Source organism: Silurus aristotelis (assembly GCF_946808225.1).
Source record: "Silurus aristotelis genome assembly, chromosome: 5".
Lineage (NCBI taxonomy): Eukaryota > Metazoa > Chordata > Actinopteri > Siluriformes > Siluridae > Silurus > Silurus aristotelis.
In genome coordinates this window covers 8680177-8692327 of record NC_139578.1, presented here as the reverse complement: position 1 = coordinate 8692327, position 12151 = coordinate 8680177, and the positions used below count along the sequence as shown (strand labels likewise).

The following is a 12151-nucleotide window of genomic DNA, read 5'->3' as shown; positions in this document are numbered from 1 at the left end:
TTCTTCGGAACAATGAAGCACGGCCTGTAGTAGCCTGACTCTCTGAACAAGGAGGAGGGAACCACGTCGATGGCCCGTTTCCTCAGGAGAGCACGCACCTCCTGTCCCAGGATCAGAGCCTGCATGGGTCCCACCAGGGTGGGACACATCCCGTTTAACCGGGGAGGAAAAGACGCGATCTGAATCGCGCAGCCCTTCTCCACAGTACGCAGGACCCCCGAGAGACTCCTGGCAGCCCTCCATACTGACAGAAAGTTTCCACAGGGAGAACCAACCCCTCGAGGCTGGCCTGTGACCACTCAGAGCAGCTGGAGCGATGCTCTGCAGCCGACTACACCTCCTGAGAGGCGGCGGCTCCCCCCTATCCGCAGCGATCTTACGGGCGGAATACGGGGAGCAAACCGCTGGAGAAAGCTGCGCCCTAAACACGACCCGTGGCAGGGCTGGCAGACAATCCTCCTGAACCCGAATGGCAGGAGCAGTGTACTGCGGCTGTTGAAGCCTCCTGAGAGGCGGCGGATGACCCCCATCCGCCACGAACTTCGGATGGAATAAGGGTGTTAACCATTGGAGCTGGTGCCGGGGAGGGACGAGCACCGTAGCATGAGGTGCACACTGCCCTCCAAGATGCAAGCCATCAGGCTTACGCACCACAGCCTGTTCACTAGAGGCGAGGATGTTCCTCAGGTCGTCCAGCCCCTCCTTGTGCTAAGAGTGTCGCCAGGGTCCCCTAGGACCTCCCTGCGGGTATCGGGTGGCAACGCTCTCTTACCGGGCTATTTCGCTGTGCCTGGACGTACCAGGGCGAGGCTGCCGCCGAGCAGCCCCATCGGAGCGGCGAGGAACTACCACCGAAATGCCACCGCGGTTTCCTGAACCCGCCAGCAATCGCCCTCACCTACAGCGTTAACAGGTCAGGCCAGGAGGGGTCACCGTGGCGCGCAGAAGGAAGCTCACATCGGCCTCCATAGCAGGCCAGCCTGGTATGCCTGCAGCACACTCATCGTGTGGAAGCAACCCACAGCCTGACCCGCCGCGTAGCCCTACCCACCAGAGCCAAGCAGCTCCTTGTAGGCAAACCGATAGCCGTCATAGACGCATCACTCGGAGAGAGATAGCTAGCTAGAGTCTCTACCACAACCGGCATCGTCCCGTAGCCACGCTACTAAGCTCCAATTACATTCGCGCACACCGAGAAACATCGGAAAAGCACGCGCGCACACGGGCCCTTCCAGGACCCAGACACCTCAGTGCACAGATCAGGGAAGGTGCTAAGGCTGTGACAGAGGGCACAGGAAACGCTCATCCAGCTCACTGGGTGCGCGCCGCTTCTGCTACACGACCGGCCAAGCTAGATCCAGCTCGAACCCGGCCCGTGACACGACCTCAAGGAGCTCCTCGTACAGCACAGGCTGTGAGGAGTCCACAGGCTTGCTAGCATCCATCATCTCATCCCCCTCGGAGAGAGCGAGACATGTAACGCTGCGCCGCCCACACTGGGAGAAGGAGCAGCTGCCAGGCATGCTTCCCCGAATTTTCCAAAACTTCTCCCACCTCGGAGGAAGAAATACGGAGCATCGCATCACACGCACAGGAGAAGGAACCGCCAAACAAGCGCAATCCCTGGGGAACGGGAGCTCGGCTCGCAGCCGGGAGCGCATAGCCACACGGCTAAAATGCTAACAACCGATACCCTTGAGAGCCGACTAAGCACACTCCTAAGCTAAGCAAACAACACATGGGCTGTGTGTCACCACCCTCTGAAATGAATCGGGGCAAGCAGGAAACACGCAGACGGAATTCTGCCTGCATTTAAGCTCATGACTGCACAGATAACACACACAAAGCACTTACCGGAAAGAGCAGAAGCTAATGCCGCTACCACCACACAGCCATCTTGTAGCTTCCTGGTTTACGCGACATCGCCTTGCCTATTGGCTAGATTTCACACGTGGTTCAGAGCGTGGACAACGCAGGGGTGTTCCCAAAGCGTTTCGACGCAGCTCGAGTTCCCGAAGGGGAACATATAATGCCAAGAAGTACTTCATTTTCTTCAAATAGAACCTGTGCATGTATGTTACCCAGAACTCAATGGGGCATATATTGTACCTTCAGGTAAATCTAATTCTTTATTTATCAGCAGTGACCTGTGTGAATCTCAAGAACTTTAATGAAATGCAGAGTGATGCAGCAGGTCTGAAAATCCAAAAAGAGAAAGAGAAGAGTGGGCTGCCCTCCTCTACACAGCCTAGTCATGCTTGGGCCAGTCACATTCAGGAACGTGGGCATTACCAGGAGCATGGCAAATCTGGACCCAAACACCACTCTGAAGTTTTAACTAATAAAAACAGTTCTCACATTGAGGTATTAACTTACATTTGTAACTGAAAGCTTAATAAAAATACGTAAGATTTATTGTGCCTATTTCAATAACATATAGTATATAACTCTTCCTGTTTGACAGCAAGATATGGATCATGTCTATTACACTTCCAAAATCTACCAGCCTGCAGATACAGCAGGCAAGGATTTATGGGTAAATTTTAAACAGATGGAGAAAGGAAAGGTTCATGGAGTCCTTTCCAATACCCACCGACAAGCTTTGGTATGGAATTGGTATTTGCTGTTATATACTAATAAATGTTTACGTTTTAATCACATAAAAAAATGAACTAATTTTATTATATGTAATTAATGAGTCATTGTGGGTTTTAAAACAAAATGGCTTCTGATTGAGCTTTTATTTGAGATTAACCTACAGCCACAACAAGAATAAACATATTGCTATTTGATATATATTTAAAATATTAAATGTATTTTTCAATATATTAATGGATTTTGCTGATTTCCTATTAAATAATTTGGCTAATGTTTTACAGACAGTGAACTTGTCCTTTGCTTTTCCTTATTATGGACATTTACTGACAGAGATAACAGTGACTACTGGTGGTGAGTTCTTAACAATGTCCTAAATGAACTTAACCAATAAAGATTTTAGTAAAATATTGTCAAGAATCTTCCAATGTCCACAGGTTTTCTCTACACAGGAGGCGTGATCCATAAGATGTTGACAGCCACTCAGTACATTGCTCCACTTATGGCTAACTTTGACCCAAGCATTTCCTCAAATTCCACCATCATTTACTTTGATAATGGTACAATGGCGTGATCCTCACATCCTGCATATTTTTCTCTAGTTTTATAATATATAAAACATCAGATTAAAAGATTACAATATTGTGGGACTAATCTGAACAATCTGGTTTACAGGAACAGCTCTTATTGTGCAATGGGACCATGTTTACCTCCATGATGACCCACATTTAGGCAGTTTCACGTTCCAGGCTTCGTTGCACAGTGATGGCAGGATCACCTTTGCTTACAAAGAGGTTTGACTTTGTATAGTTTTTAAAGCAAAAATAATAAAAAATTCATTTTTTTGCATATGCTGCGTACATTTATTGCTCAGATACCTGTTGATGTTAATAAGCTGAGGTCAGAGAATCACCCAGTGAAAGTTGGTCTTTCTGATGCATTTGTGGTTCTTCATAAAATTCAGCAGATTCCAGGTACACTGTTTTATTACTAAAGAAAATATAATAATTTACTCTATTCTGTTCAAACAGCATTAGTATGTGCACGCCCTTATTTTTTACAGATACAGATATCCGAAGAAGAACAATATATGAGTACCATCGAGTTGAGCTGTTGAAATCTAAAATTACCAACTCCACTGTCATTGAGTTTCTGCCTCTCCCAAGTGAGTCTCTTTGTTAGGCCAAATGAGATCATTCTTTCTTTCTGTTAGCAAGACCATCATGCCAAGTGTAAGTTTTCTCAGTGTACTGGTGTGTATTTATTTGTTTAGTGTGAATAAACTAGAATGTTCCTCCCTTTTTGTCACCTTTGTGTTAAATTATGAAACTGTTTCCTGTTCACTAGCCTGCCTGCAGTTCTCCAGCTGTGATAGCTGTGGTACAGCTCACATCGGCTTCAACTGTAGCTGGTGCAGCCGCATAAGAAGGTGACATTCGTTTATTCACATTTCTTTTAACATTAGCTTTGGGGTTTATATATATTTTAAAACCACAGTCTTATCGTAAAATGTAAAATATATTTGGAGAAAAGTGTGTTCATAATGACACTGAGCCACTAACTATGGGTGTGTACAGTATGTCTGTTTGTGTGTGTGTGTGTGTGTGTGTGTGTTTTTGTGTGTGTGCCTTCCCTGAGCTCAAGTCACTGTCTGTGTGGACATATGTGTTCTCCCTGGTTTCCTCTAGGATCGCCAATGGATTGGCTGATATAAATTCCCCCAAATGTAACCAAGTGTGTGAATGCGTTTATGGTGCCCTAGTATGGAACGGCATCATATTTAGGATGTATTTCCACCTCACAGTCAGTGGTCCCAGGATAAACTCATATCACTCATGACTATGACCAGTATAGAGTTATTTTCATTAAAAACAAAAAACACAGGTCACTTAAAGGAAAAGCTACATAAGAAAGAATTGAGTAAATTATTCAATCAGCTGTGTCAAAAAAATATAATGCATAAAATGGTACAGGTAAAATGGCATGTGTGTGTAGTCCAAAATGGGTATCCAATTGCAGATTCTGTGACTTAAAATCTGATCATTAATCATTTGCAATAAAAACACAAAATTGACTAATTTTACATTTGGTATTTGTCTGGTGTGCAGATGCTCCAGTGGCTTTGACCGAAATCGCCAGGATTGGGTGGACAGTGGTTGTTTGGAGGAGGTAATGGCATGTTACCACTCACAAAACATCATCCTCTGTTCATAGAATTATTAGTAAGTGCATTTATGCAAATTTTCAGTTAAAGAAGCAGAGCTGCAGTGAAACAGTCAACTCACATGCTGTAAGCACTGGGCCCACAATCAATAACACAGCAGCATCTACAGGCACGTCCCAGCCTGAGAGTGTTAACAGCACTGCATCATCCACAAATACTGATTCCACCTCCATCTCTGTTGAGGGTGAGTAGAGTTAAACTTACGAACTTTACAAAACCGTAAATATTCTATCATTTCTATTACAGAAATAAAGTTATTTTTATCTTAATTGTATTAATATAAAAATACTAATTAATAAAAAGACCTATATCCACAAATTTATCTTTTATTTGAAATCAGAACACACATTCCAACTTTTTAGGGGAACAAAAGAATACAAAGATTAGTAGCTTATATTTAATGGTGGTGAAATATTTGTTAGTTTTCTGGCTTTGTTTTTGGGATGGTGGTTTAAATTTCAATCAGATATTTTGGTCTGAATATATATATGGAGAATATTGGTTGCCTTTACCAGGAGATTAAGACCCAGGCAATAGATATAGCTTTTACCAACTTAAATCAAGTGCAGACACAGTTAAAAAAAAAAAACATAAAATGTAATAAACATCTTACTTTAAGATGAAGATGAAACTCCTCATGTACCCCTTTGAAAAGGAACCTCCTCAGGGCAGCCATTAAAAATTTTTACATGAAAAAGGGCTTAATATATTATTAAATAAATTGTTATATATTGCTAATTAGACTACAAAAGGAAGGAGGATCATATGGTGACATATTAGAGTGGAGGAAGGTGCACACAGGTGGACTAAGTGCTATGTAGAAGAGGCAACCTGAACGAGATTAGAGACTGTAAGGTGTTATCAGTAGACAGTCTAGCTGGACAGCATTGGATGGTGGTCTGTAGTATGGTTTTGGAGGTTAAGAAGAAGAGGAAGAGAATGAGGACTGAAAGTAGAATAAAGGAGGAAAAACTAAGCTAAAGGAGGAAGACTGTGATTCAGGAAAGAGGTCAGACAGGGACTCGGTGGTGGGGAAGAGGTGCTGCATGATTGGGCAACTACTGCAGAAGTGATAAGGGAGACAGCTAGGAAGGTACTTGGTGTGACATCTGGAAGTTGGCAAAACAGAATTGGGATTGACAGAGTGATGAGAAAAGTAGGCAGGAGTACCAGGAGATGTGGCAGCAGGTAAAGAGGGATGTGGTGAAAGCTAAGGAAGAGGTATATGAAGAGCTGTATGAGAAGTTGGACACTAAGGAGGGAGAAATGGATTTATACCAATTGGCCAGGCAGAGGGCCCGAGCTGGGAAGGATGTGTGCTGCAAGTTAGAGCAATAAAGGATGGAGATGGAAATGTGTTGACTAGTGAGGAGAGTGTGTTGAGAAGATGGAGTGAGTATTTTGAGCAGCTGAAGAAAGAAGAAAATGAGAGAGAGAAGGTTGGATGGTGTGGAGATAGGGAAGCAGCAAGTGGATAGGATTAGTAAGGAGGAAGTGAGAGCAGCGATTAAAAAAATGAAAAGTGGAAAGTCGGTTGGACCAGATGACATACCGGTAGAAGCTTGGAGATGTTTAGGAAAGATGGCAGTGGAGTTTTTAACCAGGTTGTTTAACAAGATTTTGGAAGCTGAGAGGATGCCTGAGGAATGGAGAAGGAGTGTGCTGTTACCGATTTTTAAGAATAAGGGAGATGTGCAGACCTGCAGTAACTACAGGGGAATAAAGTTGATCAGTCACACCATGAAGTTATGGAAAAGAGCATTAGAAGCCAGGCTGAGAGAAGACATGACCATCTGTGAGCAACAGTATGGTTTCATGCTGAGGAAGAGCACAGACACATTATTTGCTTTGAGAATGTTGATAGAGAAGTATAGAGAAGGTCAGAAGGAGTTGCATTGTGTGTTTGTGGATTTAGAGAAAGCGTACGACAGGGTGCCGAGAGAGGAGTTGTGGTATTGTATGAGGAAGTCAGGTGTGTCAGAGAAGTATGTGAGGGTGGTGCAGGACATGTATGAGGACAGTGTGACAGCAGTGAAGTGTGCAGTAGGAACGACAGACTGGTTCAAGGTGGAGGTTGGACTGCATGAAGGATCCGTTTTGAGCCCTTTCCTGTTTGCAGTGGTGATGGACAGGTTGACGGACGAGGTCAGACAGGAGTCTCCCTGGACTATGATGTTTGCAGAGGATATTTTGATTTGTGGTGACAGTAGGGAGCAGGTTCAGAGGAGCCTGGAAAGGTAGAGGTACACGCTGGAGAGAAGGGGAATGAAAGTCAGTAGGAGTAAGACAGAGTACATGTGTGTGAATGAGAGAGAGGGCAGTGGAGTGGAGCGGTTGTTCAGAGAAAGTGAAGAAGGTGAAGAAGGTGAAATAGTTCAGGTACCTGGGGTCAACAGTGCAAAGTAATGGAGAGTGTGTTAGAGAAGTAAAGAAAAGAGTGCAGGCAGGGTGGAGTGAGTGAAGAAGAGTGACAGAAGTGATTTGTGATAGAAGGGTATCTGCAAGAGTGAAAGGGAAAGTTTATAGGACTGTGGTGAGACCTGCGATGTTGTATGGATTAGAGACAGTGGCATTGAGTAAAAGACAGGAGGTGGAGCTGGAGGTAGCAGAGCTGAGATGTTGAGGTTTTCGTTGGGAGTGATGAGGATGGACAGGATTAGAAATGAGTTTATTAGAGGGACAGCGCATGTAGGACGTTTTGGAGACAAGGTGAGAAAGGCGAGATTGAGATGGTTTGGACATGTGCAGAGGAGGGACATGGGGTATATCAGTGGGAGAATGCTGATGATGAAGCCGGCAGGAAGGAGGAAAAAGGGAAGGCCAAGGAGTAGGGGAGACATGCAGGTAGTTGGTTTGAAAGAGTCAGATGTAAAGGACAGGGCGGTATGGAGACGAATGATCCGCTGTGGCGGCCCCTAATGGGAGAAGCCGAAAGAAGAAGAACAAGGATGTATTTCTATGTTTCTGTCCAAAATTTCTCATTATAAATTCATTGATTTTTGTTCATTTTCATGATTGCCATGATTTGAGGCCTTTTTTTAATTGATGCTCAGAATGTATATTATCAAATAAGTAGAGTGAGCAAGTGAAACCAACTCTACTGTTTACCAGGTGAACATCTGAAAGCACAGGATATATATTATGTTCACAAATGCTTACTCGTACATTGAGCCTGCCTCATCCAAAATTACAACACTGTAAATCTACCAAGAAGTGACAGTGTGGCATATATTAATTCCATTTTAGTCCATGAGGCCCAGTGCCAAGCCAGCCCTGTAATAAAAATCCACCGTGAACCTGTAAATTAAATGGAATGGAGGATGGTGGAGATAGATGGAATGTAATTTTATATATATCATATTATACTTGCCCTCAGTCTGAGATTATATTGTGACATGAATCAGTTATTTATTTTGTTCTGTTCTTTTTTCTTCCATGCAGAAGACACAAAGATTGCACTTCCTTTGACTGAAGATAGATGTAAGTGTCTTTTTGTTTTTATCCTCCTAAAACATTGTTGTATAAACACAACTAGTCTTTAATTGTTTTTTAGAGGCATGTTCCTGTTTATATGCAAGAAACTGGGTAATTAATCTTTGTAAAGATTTATTTTGACCAAACAAATATTATAAATGCAAATGTTAAACTTTATTTGTATTATAAATAACGTTTAAACCCCAAGCAATGAATAACAGCTTTACACACTGCTGGCATCCAGACAGTAAGTTTCTCCAAAAATTCAGCTGAAAGACTTGTAAAACGCCATTTGGATATTTCTTTCTGACTTTCCGATTCAGTTTATTCCAGAGCAGGATACAATATGATCGAGATACTGGCCAAGCCTTTCAATGAAAGATTACATTTCATCTGACAGTTTGCTTTTTAAATATTTGGCGCTTGGACAATTGCTGCATGGCATTGAAGTTTGGAATGATAATCCAATGTTGGTTCAGTATTCCTTTTACCCAGAATAAGTCTCAAACCTTTCCTTCTCCAAAACAACCCCAAACCATTAAGCTTCCACATCCATGTTTTTCCATCACAACATGTGAAAAACTGTAATATATTAAATATAAAATAGCAAAGACTTTGAATATCTTATCATTTGCAGTTTATAATATCATCAAACGAGAATCTGGATGCCTATGATCTTTAGGTCTTTATGAATTTGTTAACATGTATTTCTTTTTATAAAAGTGTTAGTAGTAGTAGTAGTAGTAGTAGTAATAATAATAATAATAATAATAATAATAATAATAATAATAATAACACAATGCAGCATATGGCAGGTGCTTGAGGAATGTTTGGTGGTGTTTGCTCTGACAGCCTCTGAGGCCGAAAGGGCAGGGGAGCAAAGGGAAAAGCTGCAGACTGGTCTGCTTGTTAGCATCCTCCTCATTGTGCTACTGATGGTGGGGGCACTACTGGCAACAGTCTACATGTACCACCATCCCACCTCCAGTGCCAGCCTCTTCTTCATTGAGGTGAGCACATAAGCACTTTTTTTTGTTTTAATTATCCAGCGTGACATACAATAATGGACAGAATGTAATTCAAGCATTAAGGAGAGAAGTTAAGGGTTAAGTGAAGGGGGTAGTAGCTTCAGCAGCAGGGGTGTAGGTGTTAATAAGAGTTTCTTACAGTACCTTAACTATACACGTTTCATTTTTTCATTGTAAACTCACTATGTTTAACTCTACTTTCTTGCATGTTCAGAGGCGGCCAACACACTGGCCCGTGATGAAGTTCCGGCGAGGTTCCGGCCACCCAGCCTATGCCGAAGTGGAAGCTATGGCACGAGACAGAGAAGGCTTCATTTTCATAGAGCCTAAGGACAGCTTCATCATCGCAGACCGAAGAGAGAGTGCAATTACAACAGACCAAAGAGACGGCTTTATTGTCCCTGACCAAAAAGAAAGATTTCTCGCTGTGGGACAATGCTGACACACTGAACTCACTATGGAAAAGAGACTGTAAAAGAAACATACCTCAAAACACTTACTACAATACATTCTGTCAACTGTTTTTTTTTTTTTTTTTTTATTGTTTTAAAAAATGCTGACACAAAACAACATTGAAAGGATTGTGAAAATATTGATTTGATATTTGGAAAATGAAATCAATTTTTGTTGTGTGTCAAAAATTGTAATTGCACTACATAGATTTTTATTTTATGAATGGGAAAAATGTTGAATTCCCCTCAATGGGTTTGTACATGTACACACTATGCCCGAGATTCTTAGGTATGTAATCAACATAAAAACATGTAACAATGATATATTATTGCATAAAGGAATTTAATACATTCTAAATAATTATACATTTTATTAAATACTATACTAGTATATATGATTCATGTGTGTGATTCTGGTCAATGTATCACTCTGAACTTGAGAAACAAACAAGGACAGAAATGCCCATGATTAGTTAAAAATGTTGGAATAAATTGTGACAGCTTATACAGTGATCCCCTGTTTATCGTGGTAGTTACGTTCCAAAAACGCCTGCCATAAACGGACGTCACCCCAAAAATGCTATTTTATGTATACAGTACTGTACTGTATTAAAATTTTACTTCATTTTATAATTAATAATTATATTAGTATTAATAAATTTCATGTTTTCAACATAAAACTCCATAAAAACTAGTCCCTATAAGTTTTTTAGTCTATCATGCTACCCTAAATCAGTTAAACAAATTAGTTATGTGGCAAATGCAATTCCATGATAAACCGGGGGCGCGAGTTTCGAACCGCGGTAAAGTGCCGGATTACTGTACTGTCAATTAGAAAGCAAACTGATCTGTAAGTTTAGTTCAGAATCTTACAAATGTACTTGGCACAGGATCAATACAGTATCTCGCAAAAGTGGGTAAAACCCTCACATTTCAGCAACCATTTTAATATCTTCTCAAGGGACAAGACTATAGACATGAAACGTGGATATATTTTAGAGTATTCAATGTGCAGCTTGTATAGCAGTATGGATTTACTGTCCTCTGCAGATAACTCAACATACAGGATTTGAGAATTAGAATTGCTGCGCTCCACAAAGATGGCCGAAGCTATAAGAAGATCGGTAACACCCTAAAACTGTGTTACAGTACAGTGGCCAGTGTCATACAGAGGTTTTATACAGAGGCCTACAGAGGTTTTGCCAGTATTGCTTTAGAGGTTGCAGAAGTGTAAGTTCCACTTGTCAGTGCTCAGACCATATGCCACACACTGCAGTAAGTGAAGGAAGGAAGGAAGCCTCTTCTGAAGCTGGCTCACAGGAAAAAACACAAATAGTTTGCTGAAGACAACCTGTACAAGATCATGAATTACTGGAACCATGTCCTGTGGTCTGAAGAGATTAGGATAAACGTGTTTGGTTCAGATGTGTCCAGTATGTTTGGTGACGCCCTGGTGAGGACAACCAAGAAGATTTGGTCTTGCCTACAGTCAAGCATGGTGGTGGTAGCATCATGGTCTGGGGCTGCATGAGTGCTGCAGTTCATCGAGGGAAAAATGGATTCCAACATTCTAAAGCAGAACATGATGCATGATGCCCCAGTTCCAACATAAAATTGACCCCAAACACATTGCCAAGATGACAACTGCATTGCTGATGTGTCTAACATCCAGCAGCACCGTGATGTCATTATGGAGGAGTGGAAGAGGATCCCAGCAACAACCTGTGCAGCTCTGGTGAATTCTTTGGACACAGTTTTGACATGTTCACTTACAAGGTGTACTCCCTTTTATTGCCAGCTGTTTTGACAGTAATGGCAGTATGTTCTTCTTTTTTTTTAACACAGTAAATGTGTACCTCTGCACATTGACTACTCTAAAATATATCCATGTTTCATTTCTATAGTATTGTGCCTTTAGAAGATATACTAAAATGGTTCCTGAAATGTGAGGGGTGGGGGTGTACTCACTTTTGTAAGACACTGTAAAAGATGGTAATTTTTATACATGCATAGTGAATAAATAACCCACAGTAATATAGAATTATACACATATTGTGGAATTGTGAGCTTTTCTTTACTTTTTAATTTTGTTTCAGGTTTTTTCTTTTAGATTTATATTAGATCACATGTACGTTCGTTCAAAATAATGGTGTACACATTGTGGAGTATTTCCCAGTCTTCTAGTGATCAGAATCAGTTTTACAGTGCAGTGATTTTAGTTACGGTAAACAGGAAAGGCTGTTTGGCACTGTAGTTCACTGATTAAAGGCACATGTGATGTTTTTCTGAGCTCTGGCCCTCATTCTGTCTTTTTACCTAAAAATAGACAGATGAGAAAAAAATAAATGTCATTAACAGAAGCTGATTATTCCTTATTT

At 41.6% G+C, this 12151-nt stretch overlaps 2 protein-coding genes across 7 annotated transcripts in view; one reads left to right on the top strand and one right to left on the bottom strand.

The window, feature by feature from the left end:
- The first annotated feature begins 2432 nt into the window (after positions 1–2432).
- On the top strand, positions 2433–9798 carry plxdc2a (plexin domain containing 2a). The gene is made up of 12 exons (XM_083541797.1): positions 2433–2605; positions 2880–2949; positions 3033–3155; positions 3271–3389; positions 3470–3569; positions 3665–3760; positions 3943–4024; positions 4704–4764; positions 4844–5003; positions 8261–8299; positions 9146–9303; positions 9536–9798. Exons 1-12 carry the CDS (start codon positions 2471–2473, stop codon positions 9761–9763), a joined length of 1371 nt encoding a protein of 456 aa, XP_083397923.1. The 5' UTR covers positions 2433–2470; the 3' UTR covers positions 9764–9798.
- Positions 9799–9864: 66 nt separating this feature from the next.
- The window catches only part of myripa (myosin VIIA and Rab interacting protein a), a 33244-nt gene continuing 30957 nt past the window's right edge, over positions 9865–12151 (bottom strand). For 4 of the 6 annotated variants that reach the window (XM_083541663.1, XM_083541662.1, XM_083541666.1 and 1 more), the window contains one exon: positions 11834–12089. In XM_083541663.1, the coding sequence (XP_083397789.1) occupies positions 12086–12089 (4 nt within the window). In that variant the 3' untranslated portion in view covers positions 11834–12085. Of the gene's footprint in view, positions 12090–12151 lie in introns of all 6 variants that reach the window. The other 2 variants (XM_083541664.1, XM_083541665.1) reach the window with 1 other exon arrangement.